This window comes from Berghia stephanieae, chromosome 1 (assembly GCF_034508935.2).
Source record: "Berghia stephanieae isolate SIO BIC M18660-M18661 chromosome 1, UCSD_Bste_1.3, whole genome shotgun sequence".
Classification (NCBI taxonomy): domain Eukaryota; kingdom Metazoa; phylum Mollusca; class Gastropoda; order Nudibranchia; family Aeolidiidae; genus Berghia; species Berghia stephanieae.
Genome location: NC_088360.1, coordinates 60279237 through 60299826, shown reverse-complemented (window position 1 = coordinate 60299826; position 20590 = coordinate 60279237). Strand labels below are relative to the sequence as shown.

General features: G+C 33.0%; 1 protein-coding gene across 2 annotated transcripts in view; it reads right to left on the bottom strand.

Annotated features, from left to right (window-relative positions):
- LOC144978662 (WASH complex subunit 5-like) overlaps positions 1-20590 on the bottom strand; it is a 64448-nt gene that overhangs the window by 22390 nt on the left and 21468 nt on the right. For both annotated transcript variants that reach the window (XM_078925001.1, XM_078924991.1), the window contains 12 exons: positions 18582-18706; positions 17277-17406; positions 16570-16682; positions 14273-14439; positions 13551-13626; positions 13213-13332; positions 10797-10928; positions 10447-10527; positions 8535-8636; positions 7103-7282; positions 5667-5791; positions 1316-1406 (listed from right to left, as the gene is read on the bottom strand). In XM_078925001.1, the coding sequence (XP_078781127.1) occupies positions 1316-1406; positions 5667-5791; positions 7103-7282; positions 8535-8636; positions 10447-10527; positions 10797-10928; positions 13213-13332; positions 13551-13626; positions 14273-14439; positions 16570-16682; positions 17277-17406; positions 18582-18706 (1442 nt within the window). The remainder of the gene's footprint in view (positions 1-1315; positions 1407-5666; positions 5792-7102; positions 7283-8534; positions 8637-10446; positions 10528-10796; positions 10929-13212; positions 13333-13550; positions 13627-14272; positions 14440-16569; positions 16683-17276; positions 17407-18581; positions 18707-20590) is intronic.

Genomic DNA, 20590 nt, shown 5'->3' with positions numbered 1-20590 from the left:
ATGGATCTGCCCACAAAGGAACTAAAAATGCGGGGTATGGGTTTGTAGTAGAATACCCAGATAAAACCTGTGATAAAATCCACAATTCTTGCAGAAGTTCCTGCTTAAACTATGAGGCAGAGGCAGTTGCAATAGAAGCCTTACTGCTACACCTCTCTTCTGTTTTCCAGCTAAACCCTTCAAAACTTCAAAACACTGTCATCTTCACAGACTCCAAATCGGTTCTCCAAGCTCTGGATTTAGATAAACTCTCTTCAACCTTCAATAGATCTCAACTAGGTGAATTCCTTACAACACACAGAGTAGACTTATCTCTTCAGTGGATACCGGGACATTCAAATATACCAGGAAATGACAATTCAGACAGACTAGCCAGACTCAGATCAACACCTTTACAACCATCAATTCCATGAGTGTATTATGTTCTTCTACATATATCATAATGTTGTCAGATGAGATTTTCTTTTTCCTTTTTTATGTCTTGAAAAAAAAATACCAAAGACCACTGGCATTATATCTAACCATTTTTAAAAGTTAGTAGAAAACTGTTCTTCACTCTGTAAAATCAGTGATACAACCAACTTTAGAATATGGAAACTGCAATCGGTGACCCCTTTTTAAAAATGACTCATTGTTTTGGAAAATGTTCAAAGACGTGAAACTAAGTATTTACCAGTTAGCAGTGATGATGATGTGGTGGTATATGGTGGTTGTAGTAGAAGTGGCACTGATGATGATGTGATAGTGGTGACTGTAGTACTTGTGTTATGATGATGACATGGTGGTGTTTGGGGCAGTAGTAGTACTAATGATGATGTAATGGTGGTTGTAGTTGTGGTAATAATGATGAGAAGGTGCTGACGGTCATGGTAGAGGTGGTAGTGATGTGGTGTTGGTGGTTGTAGTAGAGGTAGTGGAGATGATCATGTGACAGTGGTGGGTGTAGTCGTGGTGGTTGTGATGATGATGATGTAGTCGTGTTGCAGCAGTAAGTATTGAAGATGATTATGATGATGGAGGCTTTCCTTGGAACCATAAGACCTTATCGGAATTTGACTGAGGTTACCCTTAACCCAATATTTTTTGCTCTACATCAGATTATTTTTTTCTGTGAAACAATAGATTTTAGCTTTTGTCTGCATACAACAATGTTCTTGAAGCTCTTTTGACCTATGTAATCCTTAATGATTGTGATTGTGAACCCTCGCCCAAGATTAACATTCTATAGGTAATATAACATACTCATTTTATGATAAACGGGAGCAGCCATGCCTAACATAACATTATTTTTAAGTAGTGTTAAGAATATACCTACATGAATCTTTTCAAATAGGGTTCTGTTCGTAATCTCTTGTTTCGTTCTGGCATCATACCAGGCTTTCATTTGATCAATGTAAGCAGTTGCCCTGAAAACAGAAATTATATAAAACCATTTATCCCATATCACTTAGTAGGTACCACAATACACATAATTTTTATGGCATTTTTAGGCAAAAAAACCCCACTATATATCTTGCGTCATGCGTCGAGAAAATGACTATTTTTAAACCGGGTTATTCAACCATTAATACCTCAGCCATCAAAAAATGTACAGAGCTGATTTTGGTATCCTCTTAAAGAGGAAGGTTTCAGCTTTATTCCTATACCACTTCAAAAATTTTTAAATGGGCATTAAAGGTAGAAAAATGCCGTTTTAAAACTTTACAGCAGCGGGAAAAAAGACATATTATTGATATAAAATTTGAACCAAGACAAACATCTTATATCTGTTTGTACCAATTTGTTCTAATGAGAGTTGTTTGATCGCCGAGGTATCGCATTTTTAAAAAGCCCAACAAATCCTTGTTTTCTTTGAATGTGATCTGATTTTTTACACCTCTAGTTTGTAACAGCACACAAATTGCCATGAGAATGAGATCTCAAATTATTGACAAAAATAATAAAGTTCATGAAAACCACATGAATATTTTATTAAAGTACCATCATAATTTATGTTTTAAATAGTTTAAAACAAGAATAAACACAATTATATATTGTTATTTCAATGATAACTCGGGTAGGTAAGTGGGTATATTATAATGATGGAACAGCTTAAATAAACCCCAATCAGAGTCAAATTAGTATAACACTACAGGCATACCAAATCATTTAATTTATGGGAAATCACTGCCATATATATCTGGACGATTCAGTCTATAAAAAATTAACACAGTCACTTGTGCACAAAAGCAGAACTTGAACTTACATTATATTACTTATTCAACGTGCAAAAATATGAATAATTGAGATGGATTTCAAAGAATCTAAACATTGACACCTATATGACACTATAAAGACAGCAATTTCTTGAGACAACCACACAAAAGCAGTATATATCTTCTAACAATAATGCCAAACATTCATAAAAAAATCAAATTTTGACTTGAATCGTAAGGGATTAGAGTATAGAAACAGTCATCAAGCCATTGAAAAGTTGACTTTCAAATGTGCCCAAAACTAAATATTTAAATCAGTTAAATGCTTTAAAAAAATAAGATTAATAACATTTTCGTCTAATGGTTTATATTTCATTCCTAAACTGATATTTGGACATAATTCATGACATGGAATACTGTGGGAGAGAAATGAGGATCTCACCAAGTCATGCCAAATAAGAATTTTATAATAAAAAATTCATATCTTTTAAGATTTTACTGCCCGGACAACAAAACTTGGCATGTGTCAAGACCATCAATTTTATTTTACAATGATGCTTGTTTCAATCATTTTCTGCTGTTGTGAATTAAATTATCAATATGCAAATTACAACAAATGAATTTTATTGATAGCTCAAAAACCACTGAATTGACACCTCTCTTATTTGCAGCCTTAAGAGGATACATTATTATCAACCATGGCATATGATGAAAGAAACCCTTGCTTTGCTTGTGGTGAGGGAACAATTTTCATAATCATGCTAGCAACTGAGCAATACCATGAAATATTGCAGCAATTAATTACCATCAGCGGCATCACAGATTCCCCCTGACCGCTACCAGTTCCACCCATGGGCTGACCTCACTAATGCGGTTGAGTTGACCTAGCACTTTAATACCGCTCAGAGGGGAAAATGCCATGCAGTGTGAGGTGTATTTTTTTGGGTTTTTTTGTTTGTGTTGTATTGTTTGTTTGTTTTTTTTGGTCAGATGTGCGACTCCTCAGTTTGTACAATACTTGCCTCTCAAGCAAAGGGAAATCAAAAATAATTGGGTGTCTAGGTCTTTAGGATGTGTGTGGTGGAAAGTACTTTATTTCAGACCAGCATCCTATCTAAAAGGTAGCAAACAGTTATACTGTTCGTTCATTAACATAGAAACAGGATACAGTCACGCATCATTGACATTAAGACACTAAACGACTATATTGTGGTAGAGGGTTGAGGCCACAAGTTGCGGAAGTAAAACCATGATGTCTTGGGATGAAATGAGTTTCTTAAGAGGTTGATTAATAACCTTATGCTGCTGGTTCAAAAATTGTGCTTATCATTCATGGTTTCATGTTGAATTTTTAAAAGGAAATATTGACTTTATAAAAAAGTTAAGATGATTTTTTAATTCAACAGGTCAGGTTTCCTAAAAAGTGTGATATTTTCTTCTATCTGCATTATTTCGCGAGATAGTTAATCTTTTATGCATTTTACTTGTAATTATAGCTATTTTTCTGCCAATGCGCAAAATTGCGTGTTTCCTGATGTTCAATTCTTTATTTTGCAAAGACCATTTGAAGAAAACGGACCTCTACCCTGGAGTACTCTCTACCCGTTGACATGATTGACATGTCATTTGGTATGATCATTATGTTCATTTCGTCTATGGAATATGCTCATCATGCTGGAGGCTAAAAAATTTAATTTCGTGAGAATTTTGCGGGAATTTCAACAGACTGTAGATTTATGAAAAAATTTGTGTCTGGTTCAAATCTTGTTATCTAGTCACTGTGCTTTAAAAATGTGTTTCACAAATATGATAAATCTTTTTGATGTTTAGTTAAATGACGTCAAAGTTGGGACATTTTCTTACATCAATTGGCAAGCAAACAATTTCTAAGTTCTAGAAAAATGAATTTGCTCTCATTTTCATATTTATGTATGGATTTTTATATTTTAAAAAGTGTTCTCAATGACTATCAGAGTGCTTTATGGATATAGTAAGAAAAACCCATTTTAAAATATTTATAAATTGTCTCTTGTGGTACCTACACTTAGTGAGACAAGGAGAAAAAATAGGTGTGGAATAAATATTATATTTCAATCGTGAAATAACATAAACAAAAGAAATATGAATAAGCTATTTTTTACACTTGGCGATTGGATAAAAAGGCAAAATAACAAGGTTCTCAAAATCCTATTTTTAGAAATTCCAATGTTTATTTTTTCAAAGAAAAACCTTTGACTTGGACAAATGTGTAGGACAATAAAATACCACATTGCATTCTCTTTTTTTTCACCTGAATGTTGTTAAATAAAACTGCATTCTTAAAGATAATCATTATCACTATTGAGATTTCAAAATCACAATGGATTGTAAATAAATGTGTGTCCGGCTTGATGACTTGATGGTGAAGAGATTCTCATTCTAGTGAAGGTACAGATCAGTAAGTTGACATTATTCATTATTGTATTATTTATTATATGTATTTTAAAATAATTGAAGACAATGAAAGTGGCCCTATCACACTTGTTTATAGAATCTATAGTCCCTATGAAAATCATAAAACGAAAGTAAACCAATGTTTATCTTGATCTAAATTCAAAATATTGACATGGATAGACGCTTTCGGAGATTCCAATTCAAAATGTTAAGACTGTAAATACAAGAACAAGAACTCTTGATAATTAGCTTCAATTGGTAAGCCCTTTTTTATAAATATAAATTTGCGTTTAACTGTCACTGGTTCCATTAGCTCAATGGTCAGCACACTCTGATCGTCATTTCAGACTCTGTGGTTTGACTCCCTGTCATGACCAAAAAAAATTTCTTTCAGATTTTAGGTATTCAATCTCATCTTTGTCTGGGCAATATTTTCTTTTGGTTTATTTTCGTAAATTATTTTTTCTTTATTTATTTTGGTTAAATTTAAAAGACAATGCAAATTTTACTTTTTAGAATGGCCTTATTTATTTAATCATTGTGATGAACGTTGAATTTTATTACTTTGTGGAAGCGGGAGGGGGGGGGGGAGCAGCAACAATGTCAACAATGGTGATAACATAAAAATGTAAATCTTCATTTTTAATCTACAAATTCTAGCTTTAAAAAGTTTGTGATATGGGATAAAGCACAAAATGTGTGTCTTTTATTACATTTTTTAAAATTTCACTCGTTACATTAAAACTCAAATCAATACAGGTATTAACATAAAACTCATGAAATAAAAAACCATATTAAAAAGCCACTCATTGATTGTATATCTGCTATATATTTATGATGCACAAAATACTTTAATCTATTTCTAATTTGTCTCTTTTAATTTAATGAAAAGAAAAAAGAAATGAATGAGCCTGAAATCATGCATTATCTTTTTCCCTGCTACTTTCCTCAAATTTGAGTGAGTAGTTCATAAAAGAAATGAAAATATTGTGAGTAAGTGACATGATTTACTGCTTAGAATGCTTGAATAAACCGTACTTGGGATCTGTGATGCGTAGAATTTCTCTGACCAGTCTTCCGATGAAATTAACACTGGCATCAACTGCAGCAAACCTTGGGATGGGAATAGCAGTTGATTGGTAGATGCTTTCCCAGTCTTGGACCTGTGAAATGGAAGAAATTCAAGACAGAGTACACAAACAGTCCTTCAGAGCCATTAGGCCACTGGATCCAGAGTATATTTCAGTTTCTATAGTTTTTAAACTGACAGTTGAAATTGCCTGCTACCATTTGGATATATAATGACATTAGTCAGATCTAAGAGGTCCAGCTACCCCAAATTACCAAAATAAATCTTATCTGTATCCTGGATAGATATTGAACCCTTTGCTTATGAATGAAATGATCTAGCAACTGAAATATTGGGACCCCAAATAAAAGCATATTGTTTAATATCAATATAATATATATATGAGTGCTAAAAGCATAAGGCTAATGGAGCTAAAAAAGTATTCTTGTGATTTTTTGTTTGGGGGGGGGGGGGGGGGGGGAGGGAAGCAGAGAGGTTGGATGCTCATGAATTGGTAGAGATCTATTCTTATCAATCAAAATACAGGTGAAAATGACAAAATGAACTAACATTAACAACAGCAGTAGTAACAAAAGCACAAATATAACGACAACAATAAAAATAGGTGGCGTTTTTATGCACCTCCGTTGGAGGTGTACAAAAACGCACCATTTTTATGCACCTCCATTGGAGGTGTACAAAAACACACCGTTTTTATGCACCTCCGTTGGCGGTGATGGTAAATTAATGAAAATGTTGCTGCATACGTCCATGAGGTTTAAATAGTTTTAGATTGTAGTTTAGCACGCTGATTACAGATTACCGATGTAAGTTTATACAATGATAATAAATTAAAGAATAATAATAATAACAATAATTTAAAAAGTCAAAAGTGAAAAGAAACATGGCACACAAATACTGATCTCAAATAAATAAATAATTTTAGAAAATTAACATCGAAGTTATTTTAAAAACATGATAAAATGTTTTTGAAAAAAAAAAATGAAAAAAAGCAAACAAAAATAAAGTAAATTAAAAAAAAAAAAACTATGTCTACAATGGGAATCGAACCCGGTACTTTCAAGGTTAGAGTCTGACAGCTTGTCCACTGCGCTACGGAGTCACCTGACTGTCCATCACATTTAAAAAGGTCTTTCTAAAACATTATTTCACCTTCAATGCAACTTCTATTTTCTGGTTTTATACTTCGATTTTTAAAATTATGATTATTTTTATATAAATTTATTAACAAAAACATCCTACAGATGTCACAATATAACTTTCGCTGATGAAATTGGGTGGGATGCGCATGCGTGACGGAAGTGTATAAAAATGATCCGTTAAGATACACCATCAATGGAGGTGCATAAAAACACTACGATAAAAATATCACAAATCAACTGACCTTTGTTCTCAGGAAGCTATTACATTCCTGCTCCACATTGTAGTTGATGATTCGTGAAACTTCTTCTTGCCAAATCTTAAGGCCGTAAATATTGACATAGTCCTGAATATATTCAAAGGACCTCCTGAACCCATCCATCTGCTTGCCTAGCATTTCCAGACGTGGAAGTAACTCACTAACCTTTCAAAGGGATGAAAATAGAGAGAATGGTATGATAAGTTGTTTTTTAAATTAACATTCATATGGAACATTTAAGGTTTGATATGGCCAGATATAAAGTAAATAGGGAAGGGGGAAAATGTTTTAAAAAATTGAAATATACATGAAAAGAACTTCAGTCAATTTTATGAGTCACAAAATTTCATGCTCCTCAAAAAAGACTGAAAACGTTTCCCACACATTTGCTTTGATCATAAAGGTTTTATTTTTCTAGCACTTGAGCAAACCTGAAAAAGCAATAAGTAATGCCTCTGTACATAATATATATGATATATTCTCTTTGAGGTCGATGCAGCAAAAAGGTGAATTATTTATATTTTGATATTTTTAAAAATAACTGGATATTTTAGCCCAACTTATTCATGAAATCAATATGATTTGAGAGGGATTTTTATATGGCCTTCATCTTCTTCATGAAATTACTGCTCAAAATGGAAAATATATGACAGGGATGGCTTGTGATTTCCATTACAGTCGATGACGGTTTTATCTATAAGATACGAATGTCTTTGAGATTCTCACCCAGCTAACTTTTGGATTAAAAATAAATAAAATAAATGAATCCGAAATAATAAGCAAAGATTTTTCCATCCAAAATGTCATAACAATAGCTGGAAGCATACTGAGGTTAAATGGAAGCTAAATATGAATGATATCAATCAGACTGTGGACAACGCCATCCCACATTTCATTTCAAATATGCATTCACTTCCATGTCTTGTTAATGAAAATGTTGCTGTTGAAAATGTTAATGAAACTCGAAGAAATAAATAACAAAAGGAACTCAAATAGATGCTTTGATTTGACGAATGAAGACAGATAATGTGGACGTTTGAGGTTTCCCCTTTATCAACAAATTTGGGATGGGTCTTGGTAAGCATTGGTGTCAAGCAAAGGCATGAAGTATGGTAGAATTTAACAATTGCATTGTTAAAACTCGCCTTTTGTTTTGAAGAAAGTAGTATAGTTCTGAAGTGAGGGGTTAAGAGGTAAAAGGGGATAAGGATGTAGGGGGGTGGCGAAAGGGATGGAAGTGATAATGGATGAGGCATGGATATATTGTGTCTCTGATAAAATGAGGATTTTTTGCTGGTCCCATGGCCCCCGGTTTATCGGATTTCCATTTAAATGGGTGTCATTTTGGACTGACTTATAAAATTAAATAAAGAAAGAAGTATCATGGTTACAATTTAGAAAATATTTCAAGCTTTACCTTTGTTTTTGTATTGAAAATGAGTCCTTGATGTAAAGCTACTGATACTTGCATGACCAGTTCTTTACGAATGCCATCCTCTAACAATTGCTTCGGGTCAATCTAGTTATCAAATAGTAAATCAAACCATTAATTAATTAATTAATAATAATAATAATAATAATAATAATAATAATAATAATAATAATAATAATAATAATAATATATAATAATTAATAATAACAATAACAAATAATAAATGAATAATATAATAATAAATAAAAAATATAATAAAATAATAATAATAATAATAATAAATATCAATATCATCACCATCATTATATTATTATTATTATTATTATTATTATTATTATTATTATTATTATTATACATCATGATGATCATTATTATGATGATGATGATGATTATTATTATGAATATTATTATTATTATTACTATTATTATTATTATTATTATTATTATTAATTATTATTATTATTATTATTATTATTATTATTATTATTATATTATTATTATTATTATTATTATTATTATTATTATTATTATTATTATCATTATTATTATTTTTATTATTATTATTTTATTATTATTATTTTTATTATCATTATTTTTATTATTATTATTATTATTATTATTATTATTATTATTATTATTATTATTATTATTATTATTATTATTATTATTATTATTATTATTATTATTTATTATTATTATTATTAATATTATTATTATTCATATTATTATTATCTTTATAATCATCATCATCAATATCATTACAGACTATCCCGTCTTTAAGCACTCGTCATTAGGCACATTTCGGGTCCAAGCATGCTAATTGCCTTTACCAAATTTTGCTATATAAACTACATGCCTTACAGCATGGTAGCTCTGGCTTCAGGCACGTTTTACTACAAAACTGTATTTGTTCTGATTGTTAACTATTGTTATCCATTCACTTTGAACAAATGAGTCATCATAGTTGTGAGTCTGAGAAAGAGAAATGGAAAGAAGGAGAGTGAAGGGTAGAGAGAAAAGCGGACATATGCACATGAACACACACACACACACATACACACACACACACACAAACACACTCAGACAAATATACACGCACACTCACTGACTTACAGGTTACACACAGGTATACAACAAGCAAAGAAGGGAAGGTGTTAGTAACACTGTTACATACAATTATGCCTAAACACTGGCCACAATCAGAGCCCAATTGCTGAATTATTTTCACCAAAATAAGACTGATCCTCCTCCTTAACACCAACATTCTCCACTATGACAAATTACTTCATGTTTTTTTTCCAAATGAGAGTTTTTTATTCCATTTTTACCAGACGAATTATAATAAAAATAGAATTAAAGAAAAAAGACAAAACCGAACTAAACAAAAACAAAACAAACATCACAACAACGGGTAATGATGGAGCAACATAGCGTGGTGTTGTGCGATCATGACTAACTAAGGGAAATGACTTGAAATTTAATTCATGAAAATATTTGGATGTCTACTTCAAACCCAAGTACGCTTTGACATTAAGCCTCCACCTGATGAATGTGCTTAAAGGTGGCATGGAATGTATCATCATTTTTATTATCATTATTATTGCTGCACACATATTACATATTATCTTAACTACACAAAAAGGAACCACATTCTTGGGCTTCACCATTTAACCATATGTAACAACGCAGCATCTACAAACAAGTAAAACTTTTGTGCATTTTTAATATCATAACCATACACTGACATAATCATAATAATATTTATCAATATAATCATTGTCAAAGAACGAAATTAATTAAGCATTTATATATTGTCTATCCATCGATTTAATCCTCATCACATCAACAACAAACTTCACCGTAAACAACACGCACATTTAAAAAAAAATGAATTAACCTTGATGATGCCTACTAATGTTGTCTTCATCATAAGAATTCCCTCAGTGAAAACTGAGATGGCGTGTGTGAGTCTTGCAACCTGGTGAGTATTCAAGATTTGAGTGAAAGTTTTTGCATTACAGTTGACTATATATAACTTTGGGAACCAAAGACATGGGAAGATAAAGTAAAGATCATAAGGTAAAATCAATCACTTTTGAGCTTTTTCAGTGATTAGAGAGCTCCATTAAATTTTAAAATCACATAATTCATGTTTCTAATTACATAAGTATTAAATCACAGACTATTCTTGTTCAGTGTTAAAAAACAAGATTTTATAAAAGAAATTAAATGAGCTTTCATTATTGCCTCATATCTTTCATCCAGCTGTGCATATTCCTTCATCTTTTCCTTCTCCAGCCTGGTAGGGACTTCCCTGATTGATGTGGTTAGAAGGCGGATGATCTTGGCCAAGAGACTGAACATTGTCTGAGGAATGATCTGGCAAAAAACAACAACAGAATACTATCATGGACTCGTGCTCTCTTGAATGATTAGTTCCTTTATTTAATTGTCAAGTCAGGAATGCAATATTAGAATATCAAATCTATGATAAGCAACATTGTAATGGATTATTTTTTTAGCAAAATAAGTAGGTATCGTATTTGATGAGCCATAATAAAATAATCCACAGCTTAATTTTATGAATTATAATCTATATATTGCTTACTTGTTTTGGTTTTTACTCAAGTACACGGTTTTAAAATACATCAATCCCCTTAGAAAGCTGTATTGAGCCAAACCATATTAAGAGCAAGATGTATTCTTGATTATTTGCTTTATGTACTGGTATTCAAGCTGGCCAAATTAAATTTAAAAAAAAAATATTGTCATATTTACTCAATTGTTATTCACCTCAGCTTGTCATTGCAAGAAAACAATATATTGTATTAACCCATTTAGCCAGGGGCTCCAATAGCTCAGTGGTAAAAGACACCTTACAAGCAAAGAGATAATCCCTATTGCTATCGAGATTTTTTTTTCTATCCTCCCCCATCTCCTCCTTTTTAAGGCAACAGTGATTGAACAGCTGGGTAGAAAGTGAGATGCAGTAGATTAGTGTCCCAACCAATAATTTACAGTGCAACCTCAGGATAACAACACCTCTGAATAACGACAACCCCTGGATAGCGACTTTGGCCTCTGGTCATGATAATTTTGATGTATGTTATAAGTAATAAAAAACCCAAAATAGCGACATACATTTTAGGAAAGTCCTTGTTTAGCAACATAATAATCGTCAGCTGATACCAATGCTTGATACCAGAACATCGTCATTTCTGATTCTTAACCAATAAAAAATGCTTTTTTTTTGCCTCCTCTCAATGAGATCGCTTTGTTACCGACCAATCAAAACCTATGTTTCCAACACTGCATGGAATCAGTGGTTCATGTGGAACCATCGCAATAGAAGTTTATCAGTGGATGGAGCTCTCAAGGGTCCATTAACCTTCCATGTTAGCAACCTGTCTGAGGTTGGTGGAGGTTAACTGATATCAGCCAATGCTGGTCCAATGGGGGCTATTGTGGAAATTTATGGTCTAAAATTATTTTTGAATAGCCGGGAAAACAATAACAGCTCTTTCACTTTATTATTTTCATTTGAAAAACAGTTGTTTTTCTAAACATCAGTCCAAATTTGATATTATTGTGGTAATACCTAGTTGTTTTTGTTTCTTTTTAATATCACAAGATGCGGATCGACTAATTTTAAGTGCTTGTAAATTTTGGTGCACTTAAATAAATTTTTCGGAATTCAAAACTCATCAGGGGTATTGCATGGATTTTAATTACAATCAAAACTAGATGTGTGCAGCTGTGTTCTTGTGCGGTATTATCATATTGGTACTTTGGATTTATTCTTAGTTTTGTTAAATGGCGTTCAAGCACAGCTTAAGATCAAAACAATGACAATACACATTGGAGAGTGAAAGCCTAACTGGATTACCTTTGTAAACATGAGAAATACACCATCTAACGTTGGTGGGACATATCTTCTATCAGGCACTGGTCCGTGCAATGCACTGGCAGGTATTAACAGGTCTCACCATGTCCCCTTTTTCTGCCATCTTGAAAACCCTGGAATAACGACACCCCTAGATAATGACATAATTTTCCTGTCCTGGGCGATGTCGTTATCCAAAAGTTGCACTGTATTGCTTTAATAGAAAGCAATTGCTATTGTTCATTTACCACTTAAGACAGTAGAATTAACTCCATCCCCATGGGTCTTATGGCTATGAAGGGCTATTTTTTCTTTTTTCAAATTCCCTATCAACCACATATATTCTATCAAGCATACCGCTGGAAACATCGTTCACTTGCTTCTCCCCTGGATACAACGTTTAAAAATGACCAGGACAGAAGTGGGAATAGAAAATCATAGTCTCAGGTGTCATATACACTTCAATTTTGTAGGGAATGTACTTATATGTACGAGGCTGGATATGGAGGTGTTGGCTAGTAAATTTCACGAGACAAAATGGGTAAGATATACTGAGCAAAAGCATTATTATGGTATGAAAATCTTGGAAGAGTCATTGATCAATACAGTGCGATGCATGGTAGACAAAGCATAAACATAGCTATAATGTCAAAATACATTAAAACAAAAAAAATAAGATTCATTTATCTATGTGGTGTGGCTAATTGGGGTAATACATGTCTCTGCATGTAAAATTGTGCCTCTTGTATATGAGTTCTTTAAAAATGACAAAGGACTCACCTGAAGTACTTTCCTGACGTATCCAACCAACTCACTAGAGTAATACTGGGACACACTCATCAAATCCTGACTGTTTGCCTGATTAATTCTCATCAAAGGGAGATCCAAAGCAGATCCCATCTACAACAATGACATTTCATTTTGACATTAACAGGCATGAAAACACAGAAAGATAGTAAGTTAATTGGTCATAAGATAAAGAACCTTGATCTTAAAAATTCTACAAACAGAGCAGACATTGCATGAATTTTTAAATAAGAGAATAAATCTTTGAATAAATTGAAAGATAGTTATATAGCATTAAATTTGCACAAAAAAATACAAGAAAGATAAATCACCTTTAGAAAAGTTGCTCTAAGCTTAATGACTAAAGTTGGATCCTTTTTGATGCCCTGTTGCATGTAATCTGTGTAACTGTTGAAACAAAGACAAAAACTTTAAAAGGACTAGATCATCTTTTATATTAATATGAAATATAAGCAACAACAAACAACGACTGCCATTTTTTGAATACGTGTGTGACAGAGTTTTTTGCATTTATGTAACTTTTGTGTGGATGTATATGTGTGTTTGTTTGGTTTTGTTTGCCTGTCTCTTTGCGTGTATATGTGTGTCTGTGTGTTTTGTGTATATTATACACTATAGTATAAAAATAGAGCACATTTAAGTGTCATAAGAGAGTTATGGAACTTCAGTGCAAACACTTAAGTCAATAACGTTAGTTATAAAACTAGTACTTGATTGTCTGCAGCTACCAATATTAATAAAACAAATGAACAATATAGTTGAAATAACAAAGAAAATATGAAACAAGAAATGCTTTTGGACTAAACCTTCCTTGTTTATACTTTGTTAAGTCAAGACAGAGCAAAGGTTTGTAAAAGTATCAGCCAATTAATGGAAGGAGGTTCTTTGCTTATCACTGTTCAATATTGTTTTTGTTGCTGGCTGTAGAAAGCATTGAGACTGAACCGCTCCATCAGATGTAGGCTGTTTTTTATTGAATCTATTTTATTTAACTTTCTTCAAAACATAAAATATGACTACACCATATGCACACCTGTCCATAATCTGCCATGCGTATGATAAATCTGCTACAATCTGAATGGTAATGAGGACCTCTTCCTTGATGTTGATGGTCCTAATCATCTGGTGTAGGTATTGCCTGGTATCAGCCAGGAATTGTTTCACTTGGAGGTTACTCTCCAGTTGATGAAATTCTTGGACCTGAAGATTTAAAAGAGAATTAACTGAAGTCCTCTCAATTTTTATCAATTCCATATGAAAACATTTAGGTGATGTATAAACAGACTAAAAAATAGACAATAAGATGGATGGACGGATGGATGGATGGAAATGAACTAGAGATAAAAGCCACAAAAGTAGCAAAGATAATGATATCAAAGTTTAGATTCCATAATTTGATGATTTAAACCAACCAGCAACATTGTTATGGTCTCTCTATTAAGAGTTGTCTCAAACCTTCGGTCACTTGCCTAATGCACAGACTAGATTTGGGTTGATTTTAGATTAGTTGTTCATGTTTAGTGTTGTGAAAGTGTGGACGTGTCAGTTGCTGGAGATTAATACAACCGGCTGTTTTGCAATGAATTAAAATGTCCATTTAATCTGCCTTGAGTTATGAATGTTTGTTAAGTATGTCATCCAGCTACTGTATGTATCTTTTTGTTACATGTTATATTTGTTTTAACACCGTTTGTTTTATTCCCCTTGTTTAGAAATTACCTCGTTCGTCCTTCAAATCTACTCCTTATTCATATGTTGGCTCACTTATGGAAGTCGAGCCATCTAGATTACTCTCTCTTTCTCTCTCTCTTTCTCTCTATCTTGGCTCACCACATTTTAATATTGTGAGCCTTGAGCCATCTTATTACCAAGTCCTTTTATGTTACGGGCTGCGTTTGTCTCTTTAGTCTTATGACAATGAGGTTGTCTTGAACCCTCCATACCCGTAACAGATATATTATGTAACTTTCTTTTTTTTTTTACTGTCATTAAGATTTGCATTTTTAACAGCAGTCTTATTTATTTTTGTAACAAGGGAACATGCAACCTGTTACTGGGTGAAAAAGGCATGAAATGAGATTGTCACATTTGCTTTTCATTGTCCAATTAATTTATAAATACAAATATAATACATATTTTAAAAAATACCCAGCATAACTACATCAATCCATAATAGTTGCCATTAAAAATAAAAAGGAAAAGAAAAGAAAAGAAAAAGGCTGGTATTAAATTTGGGTATGTGTGGTGCAGGATATTGAGATTGTGACAAAAAGTTGTGTAGTTGTGACTGACTTATTTTCTTCACTTTGCTGATCCCCGACAGCTTGACCATTGTCCTTATTTAGATGCCAATGTCAATTTTGGTATTCAATCACTAAGCACCCAGTTGGGAGCACAAGATCTTAGCAGATCCTGGTCAAACATTCTTTATTTTATACTACAATTGAAACTGAAACGCAACTTGTAGCCTAATGAAATGATGATAATCTTCTGCTTCTTACAGGGATGATATTTTTTTTACATTTTTCTAATACACATCCAGTATTTTGTATTTGGCATTTGGTTGCCGGAATTATTTGAGTAAATATAAGACAATATAATTTTACATTTGAGGGGAGCAATAGTACAAAAGATTCTATTATTTTCTAAATTATTTATTTATCTAAATGACATAAAAAGAGTCTAGGCTATAACAATCGTTAATAAGTGCCATTAAACCTTAAGAAAACTTTATGTAGGTACAACATTTTGGTCTCCTTAATGGAATGTCATACACCAATCTAACATGTTGAAGAGAAAAGACTGACCTCCCCTATCTCATGACCTCCTGCTGTCAGTTGTCGGATACTACAGATCCTATGTTTGAATACTATAAGCCTGGTTTTGAATACTATAAATATGGTGTTGTGTTGGAATATTACAGATCTGGTGTTTGTTGTTGATTCATAACAAATTCATGGTAGAAGTTAAGTTTGGTTGCAAAATTATTCCGTCTTTCAGTCTCCTACAAGAAAATAGATTGTCCACTGATACATGTAATACCACTTTCAAAATGCTGTGGTTGTGTAAAAATCAGAGGAAAATTTGATTGGGATTTTTTTCTTCATTTTATTATCTTTTAAAGAACTTGCCAAATGCTTGGGAACCCAAATACTTGATTTGACCCAAGTTATCAACAACTGAAATTTACCATGTATTTGCAGCTCTTGTCTTTAGTACTTTTCAAATAAAGCAAAGCTCATCACAACTGTTTATCTCAGCAGAACCATAAGATGTTTTAAAATGCATATTATTTAACTGTTCATGTAAATAGAACTACAGTCGATTCACCTCTTCAAGGGCCTGAATAAGTTGTACAATCTTACGACCAGCAGATGTGGAGTCATCATATCCAAGAGAGTTGATCTGTTTGCTCATTTCTGCAAACCAGGCTTGTAAATTGTCTTGAGAAAACAGAAATAATGATTCTTTAAATCAATTCTTACCATAATGTGTACAGATGCCCTGTGACATATGCATGAGTTTGTCAAGATGGCCTGTAATATGATTTTGAGCTTGAATTTGAGAAAATAAAATCATGCAAAATTAAAGTCTCGACGAAATAACTCTTTAACTACCTCCCTTTTCAAGCAAAATGTTTGAAATTAAAACATTTTACATCTTTTATTATTTATCACCAGTATTTCTAGCAGGCAAAGAATGATTGAGGAATATAGGAATAAAATGTTTCTTTTACTACCTTAGTCACAATGTCAAATAATTTTTCATATGATTTTAAAGTCCGAACCTTATTTTATCCCAATCAGTAGAGAAACATCTTACATGCAATACCACGAATGATTGATTTGCATTGCATCAAAATTTTGCATTACTTCCACATAGCCATTGATTCATCCAATTATGATTTGCTAACTGGATCAAATGAAGATATGGCAATAAGCACTTTGCTACAGGCCAGCATCAATAAAATTCACAGATGTAATTAATATTTCACAAAGTCAAGATTAAATCTAGACCAATAGTTCGACATGACTTACCATTTTTCTCCACCCTGGTAAGTGGTTTTGTTCCAGAATAGACTTCACTTAATTCTTGAATTCTCTCAGATCCTTCTTTCTTATACTGTTCCCATTTAGCCTCTTTCTCACTGAGCATTTTCTTGAACATCTGTTAGCATCCATATAATGAAAAAATTAATTCATAGACAGGATGACAAGTACAGTAGAACTCTGAAATAGCGAGTTCGACGGGTCCACTCGTGATTACTCGCTATTTCCGAGTTCTCGCTATTCCCGAGTTGCCAGGAAAGGTCCCTCGGCCGTACAAAAATATGGAAAGACAATGTGTGTGTGTGTGTGTGTGTGTGTTTGTGCGTGTGTGCCGCGTGTGCGTGCAAATGACTGTGTGTGGATAAAGTGGGGTGAGGGCGGGGTTGAACACGGCCTTCGTTAACTACGTAATGATGGCCACAGGTTGAAGTTGATCCGCCCCTTCCATTTCCATCAAGATTTCGTGTATGTGTGTGCGCGAGTGTTTGTATGCACTAGGCATGTTTGATGAGGTAAGCAAGCGCATCACTCAATCACTGACCCACTGAAATGATGGTTCCACGCTCCCCTCTCTCGCTGATCGAATGCGACTCGCTGACCGATGCTGCGAAGTGAGGCATGTTGACATGTTGGCTGCCAGTGCTTACCTCGCGCGTCGCGTGTCACCACATTGGGTGAATAATTGACCCCCACACGCACACAAACACACACACCCAACCCCCACCCAAATCTGTTTCGCCTACTATGTCCTCTAGACTAGGCTACTATGTAATATAACTCGTAACGAAAAATAAGAAAAGAAAAGAAGCTAGGCTAAAAATATTTAAATCGCCCTTGTCTGTTGTTTTGCTTTACTTCGTTCGAAGTCCTAGGCTGGGGCAGGAAATGCTCGTTATTTCCGAGTTGACCTCTTTTTCATACTCGCTACTTGCATGCTAATTTTATTGACTCAAATAAGAGAAAAAAACAGGGATTTAGATTTTACTCGCTATTTCCGAGTTCTCGCTATTTCCGAGTACGTTACTTTCATGTTCTACTGTATAAGAATTTATAGATCTGCGCCATTTATGTACACATTTAAGAAATGTATTGAACTGTTTTAATTAAAGTTAAAAAAGGATTTTACACAACTTCTGAGCACTAAAAATCTTCGCATTTAAAAAAAAAAACAATATTTCATAATCTAAGAAGCAAATCTGGTGAGTAATAAAAGAAGGCAAAAAATAAGAAGAACTAAAACAAGAGCCCCCAAAAATCCAAAAACATAAAAGCTTAAACAGAACAGAAGATCACCTCCTTCAATTTGAACTCAAACTGAGCGATATTCAACAGCAATTGAAAGACTGTCAAAGCATTAAACTTGCTGTCTGTCAGAACTTGATCCCTCACTTGCTTGATACGCTTATTCAGCTCAGCACCTTGAAAGAGAGAGAGAGAGAGAGAGAGAGAGAGAGAGAGTCAATGTACAAATAAATAAATAAAATAAGTAAGAAAAATAATCATAAATCGGGTTGGAGTCCAAGGTTATAAAACATTAAAAATATAGCCTATATAAAATATAAATGTCCCACACATATTTTGACTAATGGTAGTAAATTCATCAAATAACAAAAGCACAGTATGAGAAAGATTAAGAGATGAGAATGGTATATAGCCCAAATACTGGGTAATTTCAATAAGCAAAAACGGAAAAAAAATATAGAGGAATTGTTATACCATTCTTGAGTCATCTTTTCAACAATATAATTACTAATTTGGTGCACAAGCAGAGATTCATATTCATTAGGCTGATCATTGATGAGGGGGAAGGAGTGGCATTATCATGGGAAGGGGTCAGTGCCAAGGTTGACATGATACAGATGTCATTAAAAAATAAGAAATAGATTGCATATCAATCGATAAATGTCCTATCTGTATTGCTGTGAAAATGGCAGAACAATTCATTCCACGAAATTAAATATTTAACCAAATTCTCATTTATTAAAACTTTGAATGAAGTTTTGGACTTTAAAAATGCTGTGATTATTTTTAAATCATAGAAGAAAAATACTGCTCTATAATAAATTGACAATATGATTTTAAGGTATTTCAAATCAATTGGTAATGATATCGTCACTGAGGAAATTAAAATCAGAACTATTACATTTTCAAAAACCTTTCATCTCATTGACATCAGAAATATAGGCTCAACTAACTGGGATGGAATCAAATCATTATTAAAGTTTACTAATTCAAAAAATTTTGCAGGATAAGCGGGTGTTTTTTTTTTTTCCAGTCAGTGCACTGTTAAAGAAAGAGATGATAAGTTACATGTGAGTGTTCCAATTTTATGATTTAACAACTTGTTTATGACTGTCTATGTGCTGTAAAATTGAGAGTCTATTTCTAACCTTTTTCCATATGATATCATTTCAATTCAAGATTTTACATTAACAAGAATAACAGTTGACTCCAATTAACCAAATGTCTAGCACAATTATTGCAGTTCCGAATAATCCAATTTCCTTTTCACTTCTTAAAAACTAAAGATAAGTATTGTAGTATAAGCTTCAATTTATTAGAAGAAGACAGATACTGTGGACGTTTTGGGTTTCCCCTTTATCAATAAAACATGATGAATGAAACACCAAGGACGAATGAGATATGTGTGAATTTTCACTTCTTAATGAAAAAGTTTAGAATGGCGGACTTCTGTGATTGGAGTCTATTGCACATGTAAATCTAAAGGTGAATTTGTGTGTATTGCTTTGACTTGTTAGTGATGTAATTTGTGTTAGATCATAATCCGATGGCATGTTCGTTCAAACAAATGGTCTTTTTCGAAGAAAGAAGGAATAGAATAGACAGTATTCCAGTATAGATGCGCCATTGTTTGTTTTTAAGGGTTTTACGGTGCTTGCAACACATTTAGGTTATATCAGCGCCAGTAAAAAGGAAGAAAATGGGATAGTAAAAAGTTCTAGAATTACAATTAAAGCACCCAAGAAAAAGTAAGACAAAGGGGAACTGAGAACAAAAAGGGATCAGATGTAGATTCCAAGAGCATACCACCAATGTACTTAGTTTGAAATCACCTACAAGTCTCATCCAGACACAAGCACAAAATCCAACAAAGAGGAACACACTCAAATGCTTACATTATACATTCAAAATAAAAATAATAATACATAACAGAGAGATGATTTACAAGGAAAAAAATATCATCTCCCAAAACAATAACTATGCATTTGACTGTTTCCCTCCCAGCTAGGACTCCGGCCAGAGCCAGGACAAAACCAAGTAATCTCATTCCGAGACAAAGA